This window comes from Astyanax mexicanus, chromosome 16, assembly GCF_023375975.1.
Source record: "Astyanax mexicanus isolate ESR-SI-001 chromosome 16, AstMex3_surface, whole genome shotgun sequence".
Taxonomy (NCBI): domain Eukaryota; kingdom Metazoa; phylum Chordata; class Actinopteri; order Characiformes; family Acestrorhamphidae; genus Astyanax; species Astyanax mexicanus.
The window spans coordinates 24234973-24258856 of record NC_064423.1 but is presented as its reverse complement, the minus strand read 5'-3'; the positions used below and the strand labels follow the sequence as shown (position 1 = coordinate 24258856).

Sequence of the window (23884 nt, the reverse complement as noted above, 5' to 3'; positions counted from 1 at the left end):
AATGGACAGTTCTGACCATCTCACAGTTCCAATACACACCCGTTACATTTGCCATCATTTCACCTTTCATTTACAGTCTGTTTCTCTACAAAGAGCTTCTTCTTGCTGGATATTTTTAGATGGTGGACTACTCTCAACCTAGCAGTGAGAGTGTAGGGTGTGAAACACGCATCCCAGTGCTATAATCACTGTAAAACCTATAACATATCACTGCTGCATTTTAGGTGTTAGGTTAGGTGTTACAAACTGATGTGAACAGATGATGAATATAGTTCATAACAACTTCAATTGCAACTTGATAATAAATTAGCAAGTAGAGTAAAATCGAAATATACTAGGGCCCAATCCCATTTCACCCATTGGCCCTACCACTTGCCCCTACCCATTGTTTTTGAGTAAAATCCTCCACCCTAAGAACTGGGTCACCCTTCAAGCACCCGATACATCAGTAACCGAGCTGCTGGTTAACCAGTTAACATTAGGGCTTTATTGTATGTCTTCAGAAAGGTGGCGGATGGTGCAGAAATTAATTATTACTGTCCATTTATTAATTCCTCTGTGAAGAGAAGCTGAAATTTGCTTTGACTAGATTTTATTTTATTTTTTGTTTTCGCCTTAAATGTTGCATCTTCTGCCATCTGTTGCTCCATTTAGGGTGGAACAGGAAATTTAGCTAGCTAGCTACTGAGACAAACTACTAGCAATCTTTTTTTTGCTTGTTATGAAGAAATGGGCCATAAAACATTGAAACTACACAATAAACTATGGTAATATAGTGCTAATCGTCACTTTTAACAAGGAAAACAAAATTACATTTGTGGATTTCTTACCACTGATTTCCGTACTTCCTTATATGAAGTGTGCATCATCCCCCTACCCCTCCAGCCTCACGAGAATCGGGACAGGGCCAAGGGGTGAAATGGGATTGGGCCTAGGTGTGGGTGTTTGTATTAAGGAGCTGTTATCACATGCAATCCCACAATAAGCTTAAGCTTTTCCCACAACAGAGGAAATGAAGCGAAGTTGCTTACCCAGAGTCTGATGAAACTCACCCGACACCGGGGTCATGGGGGTGGGTGGGAGACTGTTGATGTTGAGCGCCCCCATCTGGTGGATCTGGGTGGTAGGGAAGGCCACACTGGGCGTCAGGTAGCCTCCATGACTGGCAGCCATGAGGGCCGCCTGCTGCTGCATCAGCTGCCAAAAAGAGAGAAAAAAAAGAGAGAGAGAGAGAGAAGTTACTAGGAGGGAGCAGCCTATATGGGCCAGTGATGGATGGGTAGTGCTCGGTAGAGTTGAGGAGAAAGTGGAGCGGAAAAAGAGAGAAAAATGTGTCAACCTATGTTTAGTGAAAGCGTCCATCTTCCTAGTCAGGGAGCTGTCACGAGCCTCTAGAAATGTTTCAGTAGCTGTCAGCCCTGCTCTTTCTAATGGAGGAATTGACATGCATATTCTTGTAGTCCTAAAGCGACCTGAGAGTTCACTGCCAAAGTAGTGGATTGTATTCATCCTTTCATTTCAAACTTCAGGGTAATTGTTTCCTAATGGTGGTGCCAGGATCCCGCTTTTGTCGTTTCTCTTTTACTATGTGTCAGTCCTTCTCAAGAATAGCAGCTGGAACAATTTTAGTAAAAGTATAAAAATATAGTGTATCATTAAAGAAGTTTTTGATATAATACATTCAACAATACATGTAACAGACAGCTGCAATTTGTGCTACTTGTGGTTAGCACCTTAGCTAGTTAGATTAGTGATTTAGCTTATTGTTAGGGTAGATAACATGGTAATGTAGGGGCTGTATGGGTAGCCCAACTGGGAACCAGAATATTTTGTCCATTTGCTTCATGTTGATATTAAATATGGGCTCTATGTGAAATGAATACTGGACTCTGTGCCTAGATTGGACCCATGTAAGATTATGATGTACTTTAACCACGGAGCCCATAAATGAAGCCCAAATGTGCCTCAGTACAATCACTTCCACAACCTCACTCAACACCAACACACCTGAAACACGTTTCACCCATGTGACACTGGCTAGATCTTTTATATCTTGCAATTAGCATGTTTAATATTTTACAGTTAGCATAGTGGTTTGCAGATATTGTGTTTGTTTTTTGTTTTTGATTAGCACATGTGTACGGCATTAGCATTTTAGCTTCTGGATTGATTCTCTGTAAATTGCTCTGTGAATCAGTGGAACTACAGTTTTACTGTATTTTATTTAGAAAACACTACACATATTATAAAGCTGTGTGTGTCTATAAAACCGGAGTGAATGTGCCTCTCACTCTAGCAAATAAAGCTACCTGTGGTTAGCAGAATTAGCCTGCAATTAGTTGATAATCTTGTGATTTGTCCGTTTACTCATGGCTAGAATTAATTAGATCAATTTTCTACCAATTTAGCTTGCAGTATGTACATGTGTAGTTGGTGTATTAGTCTGCAGACAATGCACCAATCTTTATTTAAACTGCACTTGATTTTGTTTAGAACATTGTCCGCATTAGGACGTTAGCTCCTGAATTGCTCCTCTGTTAGTTTTTAGAACTATTAGAACCGAACAAAATTGCTGTGGTTAAAATGAAATGTCTCTCAAATCATGCCACATTTTGACACTGTTTTTACATAAAAATAAAGCACAGTTTTTGTCTACAATGTCCTCTGAATGTGAAGTGATGTAGAGATCATGTTGGGGTACAACGTTTCAAGGAGACCGTGTGCTGTTGCCAAAACCAATGTCATTGCATCTGTTTAGGACATGGACAAATAGTTGGTAATAAGCTCCATCTGTGTAGAAATGTTAAGGTGTAGGTGGTCAAATGGACGACTCCCATTGTGTCCTATTATTAGTTTAGTCCCCCGTTGCGAAACAACTGACACAAATACCCAGAGCCTGCCACTTCAGCCGGCAATAATCCAGCAGCCTCTCCTTCTCGCTAGCTGGATGCTAATGACAATATTGCGAGGTGCACGCCGCTGTGCTCCATGCTGTATTTGCATGGAGTCCCTGGATGGGAAAAGCCAATTATTTTCCCTCAATGCCCCTGACAGGTAGGCTGAAAGCGGCTGTCCCGCCACAAAACGCCAGCCGCTGGCACCTCATCCATAAGCTCCCCCTGCCTCGCCCGCGCTATCTATTAACTCCTCCTGTCATTTGCATAATTCTATCAACGTGACCAATGAGGATCATCCATTTTGCGGGCGAGGAAGATGAATTGAGCTTTTTAGGTAAATAGAGGAGAAACGAACAAGAGGGAGCTAAACAAAAGCTTAATGACACGAGAAAGAAGAACACACAATGTGGAAAGGGGCATCTGAGGGCCATGACAGTTTGTGTACTATAAGGGCAAGTTGATGCATTTAACAAGTTTAGGTTGTGTATAGGATGAGATGGTCTTGTCTTATCTTCTGCCTCTCTCTGTCTCATTCTCTTCCTCCGTTTGTGTCTGTCTTTCTAGCGGCCCTTCGAAATCTCAGTGTCACAGTAATCAGGACCTATTGTGCCCATCTTATGGCCCGGGCCTGCGAGCTGAATGGGACTTGCCGAGTTAAGCTGACTGAAGCCAGCCGGGTGCCAGTTTGCTAATGCTTTTTTAAAAGCTGGAGGGACAGGCCTTGGGCAGAGCGCAGAGCAAAGCTGAAGGCTTCCGCATTTCTAATTTCTCACCATGCGCAGCTTGGCTAATGTCCCTTTTCATGGCAGCCACCAGATTGCTTCAGATAACAACGTAGCGTTCCGTTCTGCTCTTTAGGAATTAAAACACAGCAAATTGGAGGCTCAAGCATGTAATTATGTCGGGGGGAAGTGAGCAACATCGATTCGTTCTTGGGAGAGGAAAAGGGAAGGAAGAGGAGGTACGGAGGGAAAACAAAGGTCTATCGACTGACTGCGCCGACAAGACTATTCAAAACCTCCAGAGCAATTTCTCTGCCTTCACCCAAATCTCACTCATACATCCCGAAACCCATTCTTCTACTTCGCTAGGCTTCTTAAATAGGAAGCTACTGTCTGCTTCCAGGGAAAGGGGGACCGATTTACCTTCAACTGAGTCTTCATCATCAGGGTCATAACCTTTCCTTCCTTCAGAAGGAAGAAGAAAAAAAGAGAGAGGAAAAAAAAAAAAAAAAAAACGTAGGCTGAGGTTGAGGGAAGAAGTTGCTCCGGCGACGGTATTCTTCAGTGTCAGGCATCTGTTTTTTTATTGCTAGGCTGATGGCATTAGTTTCCCCTGGTGCCAGCAGGCAATCACCTCTTTATCACACGGCAATTATCCGGCCAGCCGCGGCGCGTGGCTCCCATACCTCTGCCTGAATCACATGTGACCCCTCTGAGGCAGTCCGGTCCAGGCACTACAGAAAAGCGAGGGATGGGTGGAGAGATATTTATAGAGGGGGAAATGGATTGGGCTACATGCGTAGACCCTGACTATTAAGGTCCCCAGCCTGGCTGATTGTCTGGAGCCGCTTTCACACACTGAGCCGATCTGAGTGCTGGACATATACAGCTGTAGCGGCTCTACACCAGAGGTGCAGTCTGTGTGATGTGCAAGTATAAGCACATAGATACTAAAAAAAGAAAAATAAATACATAAAAGCTGTTGTTAAATGCAATGGTATGTTGAGGGCAAGGGCCAATATCTATCATTTGTAAATATGAAAGCATACACTATCTACCTACTGCTCCGGGCACATGTGCTCACAATCTAACAGTGTGTGTGTTCTGAGTGTGTGTGTTTACTGCACAAATTCCATCTCTGCCCGGCACAATTACAGTGTTTATGCAGTTTTTTCATTTTGTCTATTTAATGCCTTTATATTATTGGAATGACAAGAATTTTTAGCTCTGGTTTAATTCCTTGTTGATATTAATCCCAATACATTTCATTTTGTTAACATAAGTATGTCGTGTGGAGTCACACAGGGCTTTATATTACTTTAGGTTTCTTTGAATTGATTTTAATTATTATAGAGCTGCTATACACCCCTGCAACTGCAGGTCTTTACCATGATCTTGACATTTCTTTTGCAGGAACTTGCTAGCCTCTTTTTTCTGCAGAAGCCTTGGTGTTGTTATGGATGAGGAGTTATCATTCTGGACTGATCTGGCTCAGTCATGCAGATTTTTCTTTGTAAAACCCAGGCAATTTTTGACCTTTTCTCTGTAGATTCAGCCCTATCTACTGCCACTGCCTTTTGCGCGATCTTCCTATACGTACAATCAGGTCCTTGCAACTGATCCAGAACATGAGGGCTCATCCTGTCTTCAATGTTTAAAGTACAGCCAATTAGCTCTTCTGCTAGTTTCTCTTCAATGGCTTTCTATAGCTGCCAGAAACATATTCAAAATGCTAATGCTGGCCTACAAAGCCAATCTTTTCTATACTTGATGGAAATGGTCAAAACTTGCTTGTCAAGATGCATGCAAGTCAAGCATCCAGACTTGTGGTACAACAAACTTCTCATGGGGGTCTGAATGTAGTTGTTTGCTGTAACCAAACACCAAATAAAGACTTTGGTAACTGAAGTACATAAATCAACACTTAACAAAGGCTTGCGACACACTTTATACATGTCCTACAAGATCGAAGCTTAAAGAAGAAATCTGGAGTAAATTGGACTTGGGGTGCAGTAAAATATGGTAACAACTACAAACTTATACTACTAGTAATAGGGGCATAGTGTTGCACATGCAAAAAAATAACACCATTAACAATCTCAAAGAAGTTCCACACTTGGCAGGTAAAATTCTGAGGGCCCTGATTTTTAAAACAAGGCACTGATTTAAAAAAAAAAAGACAAACTTTTGAATAAACAGCAAAGCACTTTTATTAGTCTCTAAATGTAAATAAAAGTCAAATTAAAATAGTGTTGGCTTACATACAGGGTCTAAGAGGTTAAGCACACAGACACACATTATTGTGATTTATGAAATGTAGGGCAGGAAACAGTCTAGTCTTGAAATACACAGAATTTTAAATGGAGAGGACTAGACTAGACTACGACTAGATTTTATCCCTGTCTGGGAAACTAGTCTGTAGTGTTAAGAGTAGGCTGATATCCAAACATGAGTTTAATCCGGTAGAGCAGAGTCAATTGACTCTTCATTTGGCTCTTCCCTTACTTTGTGAGTAAAATCCCACCAAAACCAGAGTTTGGTTTGGTTATGATTTTAACTTGAATCAGGACCAACAGGGGGCGATGTTGGTCAGCAGAAGAACACGGCTTGTCCCCCTTCCCAAAATACCAAAACAAACAATCCACCCTTCCATTTCTACCTGGTCTTGCAGCGTATTAAAGTGCTTTCAAGTAATTTGTGTGTCATACGAATCTAATGTGTCGCCTCACACAATTGCCGTCAACTGAAATAGGCATCTTTCAGCACCCTGCCATCTCCTCCCAACGAGCCGGCTTTCATTCCCTTTCCCTAAAAAAAGCCGCAGCCAAAGATGGCTGCTTATAGAAGAGGCGCGAGATCAAACACAAGAGACAGTAAAGAGGCGAGAGGAGAAAGGCTTTTAAAAGATATACAGCGGGGTGCCTGAAAGCAAATTAGCGCTTCTCTCTTTCATCATGCCTTCCTGACAACGCTCCAAGTCGCATTTGATATTTGGGACATATCTCAGTATATCCTTGTGCCACGGGATCATAAGCTGACTGCCAGGTAGAGGAGTAAGGTGAACCTTTCAGTGGGAAATAAATATATAAATATCGAAATAAATAAATAAAGCCTCCGTATTTTTGGCACTGTATTGTCAGGGCTGTTGCCCGTTGCCCCTCCAATTTGTTTTTGCAGCCCCCCTCCTCAGCTTTGACTAAAATCCAATTTGCTGGCTGTCAACTCAGCCCACTAATCCTCTGCACAGCTGTGTTTGTGAAGGAGCTTCCTAATTTGCTCATCCTCAATGTGCGATTCTGAGAGCACCGCAGCCGCACATATCTGTATCTGAATGTCTGGCTGATGCGCTGCTGACGCTATATTAAGGATACGCTGCTATACGTGCTGTGCGGTTTGGAGGAGGTTGGAATGCTGCTTTATTCTGATGAGGCTGTGCTACAGCAGCAGGAGGCTTACTGATACGGTCTAATTCAGACGGTGGACTGGGATCGTCACAAACAATCTGGCTACCAAACAAGGTGCGACTGTTAGCAGGCAGGCTAGTGGAATAGTTTTACATTAGTTTGGTGTATACTCTAAAAAGTGTGTTTTTTGGGTACAACAGTGGTTCTATATGTAACTTTGAGAACTTAAAGAACCAATTGGATGTATCAGTGTTCCTTCAGACTGGTGGAAAAAGACTTGCATATGGTTCTACTCATATTGAATTCTGCTATATCTCACCATATACATGTTTATATAGCATTTATACAGATGTAGCATTTATACGGTATGCATTTGCACAGTACATTGTTTATACAATTAATTTTGATTAGCAATAATTAAGCTCCTGAAAGGCATGTATTGGGCATGCTCCTTTTTTTTTTTACCTCACTATTACTCTAGCCTAATTATATTAAATGAGCACAGTTTGCAGCATGAAGATCAAACTCTGTTTCTCCATGAAGGTTATGCTGTTTGTTTATTATAGTTTTTATTAATTTATAATAGTAATTTATTTTACAGCCCCAATTATATGTGTTAGATATTTATAATTGATATATTGTGGCTGTCCAGATTTTACTTTTTGATATAATTTATATCTGGAAGTTGTTTTAGAAGTTGCTTCTACTTTTATTAAATAAAGATTGCAAAGAAAGAAAAAAAAGAAATGCTTCACGTGACCATTCTGTCACATAAATATGTTACACATATACAGCGTAAGGCTGAAATATATGTTCCATATAGATATTTCAATGTGTTGAATATAAATTAACTTAATTTTCTATGAACATGTTTTTATTGACATATGCCAAATTATTGTTTATTCTAAATAAGAATTTAAAATTTAAAGCACCACATGCTAATTTAGTACAGCCTACATGGAACAGTGCCCCCTTGTGCACAGTCCCCTCCCTGCTGTGGGTGTGCAAGTGAGTGAGTGAGTTACAAGCAAAGTTTTATAAGTCACAAGGTGCCTGGTTTCTAATATAGAATTAGAAGGCATGCTCATGTCTCTTCTGTAGAGCATTAAAATTAGCATGTTTTATATAGTTTTGCACAAAGACCCTCACATTTCTCTGCCAGAGCCCAGATGTACTACCTGATGGCAGTGTGTGGAAGGTGTGTGGGCAGAGGTTCTGTCTGGAACGCTGAGGCACTGAGACAATGTCAGAGCAGGAGAATTGCACGCTGTACGCATCTCTGACACACCACATAAAAGTCACTGCCTACCTGCAGGAGCCACAATGGCTGCCCTGCCTGCCCGCCTGCATGCCTGCCTGCCCGCCTGCCACTCCTGGACATTTGCATTTCCCACATTTCCCACGGACAGTCCGCATTTCATGAATTGTAATGAGGGTACTTTTATTATTTATTTATTATTTTCCTTTCTTTTTTCTACAGAGAGACTGCTTGGTAATTACTGTAGGACTGTCCGGCTGTGTATGTACCACTGCCTCGTGAAAAGCCTCTGATATGGAAATGAGGGGGATGGATACGGCCATGGGTTTCACGTCGCGTTGTTAGGGTCATTATAATTCAATGCAAATAAATATACATTTTAATGTCCACGCCTACCAGCTCCAAGTGTACAATGCATACAGAATGCACTACTGTACAAAAAAATGCTCAGAATCATGTCATATTAATAACTGTAGCTGCTTAATTCAGTAATAACTTGTAGAAGGAGGAGAAACTGAATGTTGTAGACAGAATGTATCTGTTTATGTATTCAACATTTTAATATATTACAACGCTTTTTGGACTCAAAAAGTTTAAAAAATAATAATAATAATAAAAAGTTTACAGTTATTTTGTTTTGAGATTATCTGCTTCAAAGTTGTATGCCTTTATCTTCACTTGTTTGAAATCTATGGACTATTGGAGTAATAGAAGTAGGGGTAATATCACAATATTTCATGGTGTTTTTGCTATAACAATACTTTTGGCGATAAGACAAAAAACTGAATTAGCAAAACTTATTTCAAGTAATTTGTAACAGAAGTTGAATGTCATAATAGTAAAAATGCACTACAAATATCTCTATATATCCAGTAATAAAATAAAATAAATGATACTGGACAGATATAATCTGTCTCTATTAGAAATATAACAGGAAATGAGAACAGTGTGACTTTTTCTTTTCCTAAAAAAAAGCAAAAAAGTAGTACCCTCTTGTGATAATTAGTGGTGGGTGACATGGGCGTGGTAGTGGGGGGAAAAGTGGACCTGACTACCCAGGGCCCGAGTAGGGAGAGGGGCCCATGAAAATCCTGATTTTTTTTTCGCTCACTTTCCTTTGTTTACTGGCATGGATAGGGGCCCATTAACATAGAGGGTGTACAGGGCCCAGAATTTGCTGCTACGCCCCTGGTGGGTGATATGGCATGATATTTGAAGGTATAATATTGTTCACGATATTTAATTCACAAGAACTGTTGATGTTAGGGTCAGAGGGGCAGGTGAGATGTGAGGTGTATTGGCTGTATTTGTATGTAGTTGGATGGCTGACAGCAAGGGGTTGATCTCCTTCAAGTGTGTGTAATCAGGCCAGAGTGTGTATAATCAATGAAACGTGGAGCAGCAGCAGCTGTAGTTGAATTCAGAAAATGCATGAGAGACGGTAAGCGTGGCGTGAGAGCGTGAGATTATAGTGTGAGATTGCATGAGTCTTACGCTCAGATGCGTGAGAGCTGGCGGTCCTTTGTTTGCTGATTAAGATTTAACACTGCATTTTCATCCAAACTGAATCAATTCCCTCAATAAATGCTGACCGCTTTAGGGTCGCTAAGTTGCTAAATAACAAACCTATTTGAGTGTGTATGGAGGGCTGTGGACTAGTTTTTTTCCCCTGAATCATTCTATCTACAATATGCTGTGTGCTTAAATTTAGTGTATAGGTTGACTATGGCATGACAAACCTAGTGTAATTAGTAGGGTACAATCTAAATGGTTGGAATTATTAAAAGCCCCTGGGAACCTAAATCTGAGTTTTTTTTGTATTTATGTAATTCTGATATTTCACCAGTATCACACTCCTCTCAATGTAAAATAGGCAAGACACCCAGCACCCAGCATACCTCTGTCCAATCACAACATTAGTATGGCTCCACCCTCTCTTCAAGCCGTGACTGGGGGAGCACAGCATTTTAATGGACGTTTAAAGTGTTTTATCAAATTTCTGCTTTGAGTTTGCTATTGAAACATTGGTGAACATTCTGCTTAACATCCAAGTTTAGTATGTGAACTCCTTGGGATTACTTGGATTTTGCATAAATTGATCATTAAATGTGTTCTGATCTTCATCTAAGTCAAAACAATAGACAAAAACAGTCTGTGTGAAACAGTTTTGTGAAGAGGAATGGTCCAAAATTCCTTCTGACTGTTGTGCAGGTCTGATCTGCAACTACAGGAAACGTTTGGTTAAGGTTTTTGCTGCCAAAGGAGGGTCAACCAGTTATTAAGTCCCAAGGTTCACATATTTTTTTCCCCATTTACAGTGAATGTTAACATGTTGTGTTCAATAAAACCATGCAAATATATTTTTTTGTGTGGTATTATTTTAAGCAGACTGTGTTTGTCTATTGTTGTGACCTTAGATAAGGGTCAGAAGACATTTAATGACCAATTTATGCAGAGATCCAAGTAATCCCAAAGAGTTCACATACTTTTTCTTGCAACTGTGTACAATAAAAACAAGTATTTACAAATAAAAATGTATTCCCAGGGTCTGTAAAAGGCATATAAGCATTCTGTATCATATTATATGATTTCAAACTTCTAAACTTCCAAACATTTCTGTGTAAAACTGCCTTTGATCTCATGGCCATTCTTCTTTTTTTATCTGTAGGATCTTCACACAGGCTAAAAATACACATATCATCTTTCCGACGGAATACTCTGCGTCATCCCTGGCCGGTCGTGAGCCGAGGGAACGTTAGCGAGTGAGTGGGCAGTTGGAGCGTGGGCTGGGGATGAGCTCAGTGCTGGGCACTGGTCAGGAGGGATTAGGGCACTCACCGCGTGTGCGTAGCTGCTGTAGGTGCTGAAGGGCAGGGCGATGGCCGGGTTAAAGATGCCGAACTGGCCCACCATCTGCTGCATGCGCCGGATGGTGCGCTCCTTGTCCGTGTCAGCAAACTTGACCACCAGGCTGGACGAGGCACCCTGAAGGGGAAGCAAAGGCGGCGTGTTACGATTAACCTGCTTTTTGTGCTGCCGTAGTGTTTACCTGCTATTCTGAAAAAGCATTTAGTGTCTTAGTGCTGCTTTATCATCTATTATATTTAACAAACAGATAAAGATATTCATACAGTGGAAACATTTCTAAGTACTTATGCTGGAGGAGAGCAGTTCATATTGTTAATTTTTCCTCATGTAAAAAATAAATAAAATAAAATAAAAAAGGCCAAATATAACAGTATTTAATGTATCCACATTCAACAGGCATGCCAATATATTGGTTTGCTGTTAATATCAACCAATATTAACAACATCATAATAATTTAATAAATTTCATAAAATTATAAATGTATAATAATTAAATGGACTAGAAGCGGATTGGTCTGCTACAACTTCATTGCCCAACAAGGTGCCTGGCAAGCTGTCAGCCTTTCATTGGCTCATTGTGTTACCTTTAATACGTGAAGTGTTTCCATTGGTTGTTTTGTAATTGTGTGTTTTAAAAGCTGGAATGTTATCAACTCTTGTCTTTTAACCCTGATGAAGGCCTGAGTGCCCAAACACGTTGGTTCTTTTTGTATTTCTAGTAAATTGGAAATTCTACAGTCAACAAGTGATGCTTAGAATTAAATGTAGAAACAGCCAAGAATAAACAGCAAACTCACTTTGCAATATACAGAATTTGTATATTTTGAAATACAGTTTGATGAGTTGGAGAGTTGGGGAAGAGGTATGGTTGTGATCATCTAACATCCTGACCATCCTGAACACTTTTATAATTAAATGCAATCAAGTCCTTACAGCAATGCTCCAGAATGTCCAACTAGCCTTTGTGTGACAGTAAAAACAGTTACTCCAACAAAAACAACATATATTTTTAATAAATAAAATATAAAAAAAATAACTAAACAGAAGCTTCAGTAATTTAAAAATATGATAGAAAACTGTCACTGTATCTCAGTATCAACAAATTTATAGGAACATGAAAAATGTGTCTGCAAAGATGCACCACTTTAGAGGATTCCAAAACTACTCAGAAAATTAAGCTGACATAAAAGATATCTATATATAACTATTTATTAATCATGCTTTTCACAATTGATTGAACAAAACATGTATTATGTATTATATTACAGAAAAACAGAAATATTGTGTTTATATGGTGAGTAAACGGGAGTATTTTGTCACAGTCACACAAAATCCTCTCCAAAATCTCCAAAATGGCAACCTTACAGTAGAAGAATAATTAGAAGCCTTATTAACTTTCATTAAAAGATATGTTAGAGCATTTCTAATTGTCTAGTCATCTTGAAGTTGTGACATAATGCCAAAAGCATATTATGAAATCATGTCAAAAAGTGAAAACATTACATTGCATTACATTTAATCTCTTAAAACCAGTCACAAAACTCATATAGTTCAAGTCAAAACGTACATAACGCTGAGTTCTACTACAACAACACTGTTCTCTCACATCAAATTTAACAAATCTCAAGAAACACACTCCAACACAAACTAACAACCATCTAAGCACCCTTTTCAGCATCTGTTTGATTGGCACTGATATGTAATGTAGCTAAATCTGACCTCTATACACAATGTTTTAAGTCTTTCCTCAATAGGGATTAACACCCCTTGTGAAAAGTCATAAGGATTAGAGCGGTACGTAGCTGCGATTCAAGACTGACATGGCCACCAGCAGGCGTTCCCCCAGTCCGACCCTGCAGAGCCGCTGCTAAGCCACTCGCTTTCATTCTACTCGGCTCTACAATAGAGAAACACCTGCTGCATGAGCCTCTTACGTTCATTACCACCCTCGCAGCTATTCAGCCTGACCTTTATCAGGTCGCGCCGGCCCTCTTCCTGCAGGGCCCCAAAATAACATCCGCAGACACGGATCTGAAACACGCGTTCTTATTGGATTTGAAGTATTCTGTCATTTTCACACATATTTCAGACTCGCTTCCACTGCCAAAGCAGATGTTGCTACATGCAGTCTGCCTTTACAAACATTTATAAAAAAAGGAGACATTCTGAAGTGCTAACTAAGTTCCATCATGGAATTTCAGATTCCACCTTTCTAAATATTATATTCCACCATCAGCTGTCCATCATACACCTTTGAGAAGAACAAAGACTGTAAAGCATTTTGTCTGACATCAGTATTTAACTTCACAAATGCTCTTCTGTACAAATGGACAGACAATCTGAATTCATAACTGGATGTCATAAAATCTCCTGTAGATGTCCCTGTACTTCTGTCCATATAGTGTATAATGTAAGTCATGGACTTTATTATATGAGGTTTGGTTTTGGGTACAAATCTTGCACAGCACAGACTCTAGATGTTATTAAAAAAAAAAAAGATAGAACAGGAGGAGTTGCTGCACAGTAAAACAGTGCAAGAAACTCTAAAGTCTGCCAAATCGTATATCCTATAAGGGGTTTGCTTTGCATTTCCAACAATTCTACCAACAGTTCTTTAGGTCTACCAAGAAAAAAAAAGTTTTTTGGCCTTCCTGACCTTAACTTGACCTTCGGTAGAAATTCTGGTTAACTGACAATTCTTATGGTGTTTTCACACCTAAAAGTCCGGACAAGATTCCAGCCAAAGTTTGTGTTTTTGTTACATTGAATATATTTACTCCAATTAGATTTGGTTTCACACTGCAGTTTATTGAGCTGACTAAATAACTTTAATACATCCCGTCATCAACAGCGTGGGCGAGTCTCTCTATGCCATGTACTTATCGGTTTGTAGAATGGTTGTTTTGAGTTTGGCAAATTGCTTTACCAGGTGTTGTGACAAATTCTAGCTCTCTGTCAGAATCTGACTCCCTTTTGCATACACACTGTACCAGATTACCCTTAGATTAATTTTATTTATGTTTATAAATAAGGATTAATCTACTGTTACAGTAAATAAATGTATTCATAGTCTAAATATCTGTGTCTATACTGCTGTGAGACGCGCCTGGCCACCATATTTTTTTCCACCAATATGTTTAAAGTGTGCCTCAACTTCATGTAATTGGTCCAAAAGTCTGAACGTTCTAGAAAAGTGCTTTTACACTGGAAATGAACCACCTCTTTTGGTGGGACCAAACTCTGGTCCTTTGGTGCGGACTGTGGTTTACGACCCTTTTAAATCAGCAGGTGACCTGAAAAAATGGCTACATGTAAACATTTCCCAGTGCTGTAGACATCAAATATGCTTAGTCATTTTGGCTTAAGGTTTAAGAAGTCTTTATATTTATTTATAAAACTTTGAGACCTAAGCAAAAGCATGCTGAAATGTGTTTTATAAGGTCTAGGACTCAGCAGACACTCATATTAAACTACAGTACATTCACTTACCTACAGTTCCTACAGTGAGCCACAGTGCTTTATTGCACCGGCTGAGGAAGTGTCTGTAATTGAATGTATTCTTGGCTGTACCTGATCCCGGTGAAAAGACTGAAATTAGGCGGCGACTTGGCAGGAAGACATCAGCCCAGATAAAGCTCTCACTGAGATTGGCCTGAGTCTGTCAATAGTCACTCAGGCTCAGGGGCAATTGTGAGTGGAAATTGCTGCTGTGGCTTGCGCTAAAGCATGGTGTTGAGGTGTGTATCTTTCTTTTCAAACCATGTGTACCATGGTCTGTGAACAAAGCCAATACAACTATCTGCATTGCGTTTTAAACGCAATAGTGTATTTCAGCCTTGTACAGAAACGGCTTCTTTATCTGATGGATCTTTATCAGGTCTGGTAAAACAACTGACATAAAACCTTTTTATCCATATGACTGAGATATGATTCCGATGTGACCAGGCCAAAACTGATCCCAAATCAGCAATTCCTCCACCTTCTGCCTGAGAGAACATGTCGATCACGTCTCATTTTCTGGTTCAGCGGCTTTCTCTCGAGGCTCCACGCCTTGCTTACTGTATTTGAGCAAGCTTCACAGAACACAGCAGGTAGGCTATGCTCAGAAAGACAGTCAGTGGAGTGACAAATAAACAGTGTCTGTCTGCTCTGTTTTGGCTACCAGGCTCGTTCTTTCTGCTTGTCTGCGTAGAGGAGAAGAGTTAGCTTGGTTAGAAGTCTGGAACAGCATCTAGAGACTTCATGATTAAATAGTACAGGCCTCTATGGATCAGAGGGACAGAAACCACACTTATGCTTGAGTCAACAGCTACATTTCTTAAACATAACAGTGTTACAAAAGATTCTTTTTTGAGAAGACTGCCATAGAAGAATGATTTTGTTACTATAAAGAACTACGACTGAACTGGACTGTTGAATCAAAATGACAGAACAGTTTTTCATTTTGCCTCAGTGCATTTTGGGATAACATAATTTCTTAATTTTAACGATGTACTGTAGATTTTGGGATTTCCAAAGTCTTCACAATGTAAGCGAACAGTAGGTTTAATCAAACCTACTGAACCTGCCATCAAACCAAGCTGAACTGCTTAATTTTTGGCACCAGGAGTGGCATAAAGTTATCCAAAAGCAGTGTGTAAGACTGGTGGAGGAGAACATGCCAAGATGCATGAAAACTGTGATTAAAAACCAGGGTTATTCCATCAAATATTGATTTCTGAACTCTTTGATTTCTTAAAACTTTATGAACTTGTTTTCTTTGCATTGTTTGAGTTTTAAAAGCATTATTTCAGCCATTTCTCATTTTCTGCAAATAAATGCTCTAAATGACAATATTCTTTATTTGGAATTTGGGATAAATGTTGTCCGTAGTTTATAGAATAAAACAACAATGTTCATTTTACACAAACATATAGCTATAAATAGCAAAATCAGAGAAACTGATTTAGAAACTGAAGTGATCTCTTCATTTTTCCCAGAGTTATATATTTATATTTAATGTATGAAAAGGCAAAACTTGATTTTCATTATATGGGCCCTTTACAACCATACTGATCAACCATTAATCTGTCACTGTGTGTTAACAGATTAGGACTGGTCAGCACACAGTAGGTGCAACTGCAAGCAGTGACGATAGCACAGTTGTAAATGGCAATACTGCGATAAAAAAAAAACATATATTTTGCAGGAGTACTGCTCCAGCTAAAGCTCCAGATAGACTTTTCTGTCCCTCCTCTCCAGGCCAGCGCAAGGCTGCAAGTCAGTACAAGGCCTTATCTAGTGTCGCTCCAATTTTTATCACGAAACCTGTTAAAATGATTGCTGGGTGTAACTCCAGGGGAGTCTGTCAGAGAGCGAGACCGGAATACCAAACTGCGGCTCATTCTGCTCATATTCAACCAATGAGGCATTTTAAAAGCCGGTCTGGGGCTGACTGTTGAAGTAATGAGAAATGGAGTAGGCCTATCAGATCAGTCCTCCATGCTGAATGCTAAGATTCTGCTGCTGCTGGATTTAATCTTTAGGTATTAAACTGTCTGCAAAGCATAATACTTTGGTTTACTGGTTTAAAGGACCCGTGTTGTGGAAAACAATTGTTTCAGTTTCAGATGTGGGGTTTGACACATTTTAAACACTGTCCAAAACAGTGGTTTCTGAGTGGTATTGCTTTTTAAGTGTTGTCTCAATCTCTGGGGACACAACAGGCATTCAGTGGGCAATGGCCTGTTCCATTTCTGAAGTTTTGTAGACATTTAATATTTCTGAACACACAGTGTGATGTATTTACTCAGAGTACATCATAGAAGGCATTACCAACCACAGTGGACTGCTCAGTGGGCAGAAATGATCGTGACCTGCGGCTTCTGGCTAGAACTGTCCTCACATACAGACTGGCTGTGACTGGCAGAAATTTGATGCAGAAGGTTGCACATACATATCCCACAGTTAAGTGCAATGTTCTTTAGCTTCTATAGGACATGGAGAAAGTCATGGGAAATGAAAAATGATTTCTTTAAAGAACCTTTCAATGGATTTTAATAAGCTGAAGACCAGTTAAATAAATGACGCTACACTTATACATAGTGCCTTTCAAGACACCCAATTATGTTTTACAATAAACACTCTCCATATACAATTCTTCACACAAAACACTGAACCAACACACACACACACACACACACACTGGCAAAAAGGGAGTGTCAGGAGGCAACCATTGTGGACATGGGTAGAAAATGGAAACAACTCAGACAGGGACTTGAACCAAAGACTCCGGTGATGGGAGACGATTGTGCTAGCCAACAACCCAAGTGTGGAGACAATGTAAACAATGTAGCTATTGAATTGCCCTATTTTCTTCCTTATTCTAGAGCCATATGTCCAAGCCAGGTCCACTGAGGAACCTTTGTATCCTTACAGTCTCAACACAACAGAGTTTACCTTGAAATTTCAAAAATATCACTGCCAGTACTCTCCGGATCCTTTTCTCCTGTATGTTTGCCGTCTCTCAGCAGGGATAACACATTAATATAAGAGCTGGGGGTGGTGCAGATAGAGAGAGAAAGAAAGAGAGAGAGAGAGAGAGAGAGAGAGAGGGAGAGGGAGAGAGAGAATTAGAGTGAGGTGGATGAACTATGAAGTAAAACTCTCATTAAATTTTAAGCTGCCGAGCGTCTGAGAAAATTCCCACCAGTCGTGGAAGACCTGAAGAAACGGATTCAGGAGAGAAGCTGTGAAAAGGAAACGTGCGGCTTCTTCTACAGAGGAGGTAAGAAGGGTCCCGGAATCAAAGGGAGGAGAGGGGCTTTATGGGACAGCTCTGCACAAGGGCACCCTGCTCCTTTTCTCAGCCCATGGGCTGACCACGGGATGTAAAGGAGCTAACTAAGCCTTATTTGACACCACTCCAACTCCACACATCTGTCTCTGTGCCTTTGCTGCAAGGCAATAAGGCCGGATTATCCTTCGCTCTCTGCTGTCCACTTACATAACCACCGCTGTCCTATTAAAAAAGAGGAAACGGACTGCAGGGTCGTCTCTTGAGTGTCATAGCAATGTGCCCGTCACCTGTGCCATGATCTAAGAGCTGCAGAGAGTAGGCTGGACTTACTTCTCTTTTATTTTACTCTTGAAATATGTGGTACAGTAGAGTTTTTTTTACACATTAGAGTGGCGAGTATAACACTAATGTCACATTTCAATGTTACATATATATATATATATAAAAAAAAGTGCCCAGACATTCAATGGCACAATAATTAACTATATACATGTACCACATAATGCATCACAAATTGGGCTGTTTTTGATAGTTTCTTTTTGCATAATAATAACCTTAAATAATAAACCTTAAAATATTCTCCAAAATCTTTTTGTACACTCACTTTTGAAAAAAGAATTGAGGTTATCCTGTGAAGGTTTTTGTGTAACAGAAGCAATATGCCCATATATTAATATTTAAAGTCATTCTTTCTTTTAGAACATTTTCTGTTTTGCCTTATTTAGACAGCAGCAAGATAATTTACATGTTTAAATATTTTTTTTTACTTTGCTAAAAGATTAATCTCTAAGTGAATCTGTGTTATGTAGTTATTTAAGAGGCTTCTGTAATTGTTCTAAATAGAAGTACAGCAATAACTGTGACAAGGGTGTCAAGGGATCCATTACTTTTCAAATCTGACCTGCTATAAGGGTTAATCAGTAAAGACAATGGTTGTATACATCAGCTCTCTGACCCCGCCCTCTCATGCTGTAATGCTCAGCACTCTGCATCACCAGAATTCTGATCACCAGCTAATCAGGTCCCTCTTCATAAGGGCTTCAATCAGTAGACTCTGCTGTGTATTCTATATACTGAGTCTTTGTATGTGTTTGTCTTGGTATTTCTGATCTGTGCTTTGTTTTTGGTCACGTCTTTGTTGTGCCTCAGATAGGCATGATAGCCTCTGCAAATGGCAGGGGGTGGGTGACCTTACTCTTCGCCAAAAACGCTTTCATCACATCCAAGCAACATGTGGAAGAAAACATCCGTACCACAACATCGACAGCCATTACTATGTTGGACCAGCCATTCTGCTGAAATTGGTCCTCATACACAGCCAAGCTCTTACAAAGAAATGAATATCCAGCCCAACCCAGCGGCATTCCACCTCAGGCAGGCGCATAAACGCCTCGGCACACAGCCGATCTTAATATCAGATAGCTTCTGCGGTTTCATTTCAGCGCCTGTATTTGTTAAGATACGGGCCAATCCCTAACGTGTGTACTCAGTCGAAATTGAGGGGTCGGAGTGGCGTGACCCCGACCTTCTCCGAGTGTAATTCTGTCCCAGGACGTCCGCCGTACAAGGCCCTTCCAGAAGTCTCGCAATTTGCTTTACAGCTCAAGGGTGTAAATTTTTAATTGTGCCACGTCCGAGGCGTGGGGGGGGGGGGGGGGGTGGATTGGGGGGTGGTGTATGGGTATGGGGGGGGTGGAGGAGACACACAGGGGGCATGCGTGCCTGGAATAGAGATACTGCTCAGAGCAGGAATCTGACCTGACCCATCATTACTGTTTCTCCGGCACACACAGACACACACACACACACACACACAAAGCTCAGAACACACTCAGTAGGGGTGTGCACACATGAATCCTATCACTCAATCTGATTCATTAGATTGGATTCTTTTTTTGGAATTATAAAAAAAATGGAAGAACTATTTACTCCATAATTAAAAAAAAATAAAAATAACAAAAACAAATTTCTACGCCGTCCTATTTAAAATAGCTTTGGAATATTTCTCCAGCCAAAAAGCGTAGCGCACACTTGTTACTACAATGTGACTATAATCGATTAGTATACACACACAGATGCGTTCACTTACCATCACATATACACTCATAAAACGCAAACACATTCAGTGCCAGCTTCCTGAGCTGGAAAATCGGATCAGTGAGTGTGTGTGTGTGTGTGTTCTGATCTATACTGTGGGTATGTGACAGTGAGGATAAGCGAGGGGAGGGGGGGTGCATGCATGCATGTGTGCATAAATATAATGCATGGAGAACAGGGGGCTGAGCTATGCTACAGGGAAGTGACCCCAGCCTGAAAGGATACAGCCTCTGTGAGCTACAGGGTTTGCATTCAAAACGGTTCAGCATCAAGCTGCTCACTCTACCTTCAAATCAACCTGCAATATGGCAGTAAGCGTACACTGCCTCAGTCCACAAACAACCACTGCAAATGCTCATATCACTGTAGTATACACTCTCACCAACCTCTGCACCTAATCAATCACGCAATTATCCAATCAACCAATCGTGTGGCGGCACAAAAACTTACAGATATGGGCCAACAGGTTCATGCAATGTTCTAATTGTCCATCAGATAAAGAAAAATGACCACACTCATTGAAAATTAGGCAGTCATAAATTGGACACTACCTAACAGACAGAAATGTTAATCAGTCTAGGCTGCTAAAGGTGGAATAGCAGTGTGCAAAATGTTTTTATGACTTACTTTGGGCCTGTTAATAGCAATCACTCAAATGCTACAGAATGTTTGAGTATTGTTGCTGACCATGTGCATCCCTTCATGACCACAATTTATCCATCTTCTAATCTTCTGGACACTTTAGGCATGATATTGCACCATGTCACATGGCATTAGTTGTTTCAAACTGATTTTCTTCTTAGTGCTCTTTAGTTTTCTCAGTAATTTGTGTAAACCCAGCATCCTGATGAACATCTTTGGGATGTGGTAGAATGGGAAATCTGCAGCATTAAAGTGAAGCAGGATCTCAAATAAAAAGTTTGTACAGCAAAGAGAGGCTCTTCTATTTTTTTTTTAGTTCTGTAAAAATCAGATCGAATCCTCTGAGAAATCGTCAGAGTTTGAGGCTTGATGATGACCTTTCATGTTCCTCTGCTATTCTGTGCAAGAGCTGGCACTGCCTTGAACTCTGCCGTATAAAACATCTCCATGCTTGGTGTAAACAGTTCCCCTAAAGGCCAGGAGAATGCTGGGGTCAAGCGGTCAGCCACCTCGCCCCACGGCTCCTCACGGCAAGGCTGTGATGAGGGATTTTATAATGAATTTACTCCACGAGGATGCTACACGCATGTTCAGCACAGCCTCTGGATGGTTCCCTGTGGCTCATCCTTCTCTCTCTCTCCCTCTACCTCTCTCGCTCTCTCATTCTCCATCACTCTTTCTCTGCCCTCCTGCTTATACACCTATGAATAATTCACCAGCCGATTTGGTGAAAGGTGAGGTAAACAAGTCTATTGCCTAATATCCCGGGAGGATGGGGAGAGGAGGGTGTGTGTGTGTATAAGAGAGAGAAAGAAAGAGAGAGAGGGATGGGGGTGGTTATATCCATACACAAGTGCACCATGCTTCACCATTCAGCCTTCGTGAATTGCACTTACATTGACCCCTGCTGTCACACCAAAAGCTGAAGGCATCTCCTTCTTTCCCCTTCTCCTTTTTCGCTCGCTTCTTTTTCTTTTCTCTCCAATTCAAAAATAAGCTTTATTGGCATGTCCAGCACATTTGTCTTTTGTTCTCTCTCTATGAAAGCACACACACGCTCATATACACACACACACAGACGAACGGCGCGCTCTGAATGCCACACATTGAGATTCGTCAGCCAGCAGGAGTTTGGGAGGCAAACAAAGCAGCCGTGAAAGCAAGAGATTCCAGGGCTACTTTAGTGTGCTGAATAGCGCGTGTGAAGCTGAATAGCTGTGTGATTCAGTCGGCCCGCAGTCTGAACAGCAGGCTCCTGGCAGCTCCGCCATGCACCGACCAGCCGACTGCACACCTCTTCAACAAAATTAATGTACGCACAGTTTGCAGGAGAGAGGAACGCACCGGCGATTTTCTCCGATAATGACTTGGCAAGGTGGGTATGCTCTCAGAAATAGAACAGTTCTTTTATGCAAGAGGGTCTCAAACTGGTCCGCAAAGCCCCCCCGCACGGACCACTGTTTTGTGCTCACTCTCGATGCTCAGCACAAAGGCAAAGAGCAAAATTATGGACCACCTGGTGGGACTTGAGGAACTGGTTTGGAGCATTGCTACTTTATGCAGTAACACAAGAAACACTTTTGGTCCCCAAGAAAACTGGAGATTGGCCAATGGATGATTCTTTAGAGAACTACAGTATGTTTCACCATTCAGTGTTCATGAATTACACTTACATTAAACCCAATGTCACACTAAAAGATGAGGGTATGCCCTTTGTTTACCCTTCTTTTTTTTGCTCTCAGGTCTTTTATACTCAAATGTCATTTAATTAAATAAACTCCATTTTTGGAGCTTCTGGAAGAAACATTGAGGCTGGGTATGAGAACCACATCTGTCTGCAATGACAGAAGATCCTCATGAAGATTGTTCAATTAATGCTTCTTCAGAAAAAACAAACAATGTAGGTACAACCTTACTTTTTCAATTTTCTTTTAAATGTGTTCTCAAATTGCAGATATAATGCATCTAAAACATACCCTGAGGCCTGGTGTGAGAATCACATAGCTGTACGCAATGACAAAGAAGACCCTCTTTTGGTTCCCAAAAAGATGATGGTCAATTCATGATTTTTCAGAGAATCATGTTTCATGGCTTCGCTTAACTTAAAAAGTTTGCAGAAGAGACCAAACCTCAAAAACTGTTACATTAGAGTATTTAGACACCCCCACACAATTTACATAAACACATCCTATTAGAAAAAGCCCTTGTCAAAGTTGGTGGCACACTAAAATGTAATGGTGACTTCAGGAGATCACTGTGTTGTTGATACTGGAGATCTGCATATTAGACATGTATCAGGCTAGCTATGGAAGTAGATTGCAAATGAGCATCCACACTAGGCTAAAAGCTAATACTATCTTTCACCACCTCCCCTCTTTGTTGTCCATTTAAAAACAAACTGGTCTACCCTTAGTTTGGGGGAATGGCTAAAAAAAACTGATAACTTATATAGTCTCATCAGCTTGTTTAACAGCACACCACACTGATAGGGCACAATAAAAGAACATAAGTAAGTAAAGAAACAAGTAGTGAGTTTTGTACAGTGTAGTTACTTTGTTAAAACTATCCAGAAAGGCAGTGTTGTAAAAAGGGTCACTAAACTGCATCTGAGCATTTACAGTATACATCAACATGCATCTTAAAATATCCAATAAACACATTCTTTGGCACCCAAAATTTAGTGTTGCTACTCTAAGTTCAAAGAATCATTATATCTGTATTGATTAATTTGAATAGCAGATATTAGTCAGTGGACAAGAGTGGACTCACCGGCATGGTCTGACTGCCATGCAGGGCACTGATTGCAGACTGAGCTTCAGCATGTGTGGAGAACTTAACGAAGGCGCAGCCTGTAAGCACACACACACAAACACACACACACACACACACAGAACACATCCATTAAACTCTGTGAAGCATTAAACAGAAGCGCGTCAAAACATTAGATTTAGACTGCGAAGCTGCTGGAGCACAGCAGGATAGCCCTCTGCAGGCTGCTGCAGCTCCAGGCTGCACGCTCCAGACTGCACTGATTAAGCAGAAAAGCATGCTAGTTAGCGGAATGTGGCCGCCTGCGCATACTAAACATAAACGCAGAACAACTGATGTTTTTAAAACTATTAAGTGATATTTGCTGATGCGTTTATTGAACTCCAGAAAAGCTGAATGCTTAAGTGAGGCTGGGCTACTGCGCTAAAATACACACACAGTGAAAGATT

General features: G+C 40.6%; 1 protein-coding gene across 13 annotated transcripts in view; it reads right to left on the bottom strand.

The window, feature by feature from the left end:
* celf5a (cugbp, Elav-like family member 5a) overlaps positions 1-23884 on the bottom strand; it is a 308854-nt gene that overhangs the window by 37203 nt on the left and 247767 nt on the right. For 9 of the 13 annotated variants that reach the window (XM_049465288.1, XM_049465285.1, XM_049465287.1 and 6 more), the window contains 3 exons: positions 23436-23515; positions 11120-11266; positions 1032-1197 (listed from right to left, as the gene is read on the bottom strand). In XM_049465288.1, the coding sequence (XP_049321245.1) occupies positions 1032-1197; positions 11120-11266; positions 23436-23515 (393 nt within the window). The remainder of the gene's footprint in view (positions 1-1031; positions 1198-11119; positions 11267-23435; positions 23516-23884) is intronic. The other 4 variants (XM_049465283.1, XM_049465282.1, XM_049465289.1 and 1 more) reach the window with 1 other exon arrangement.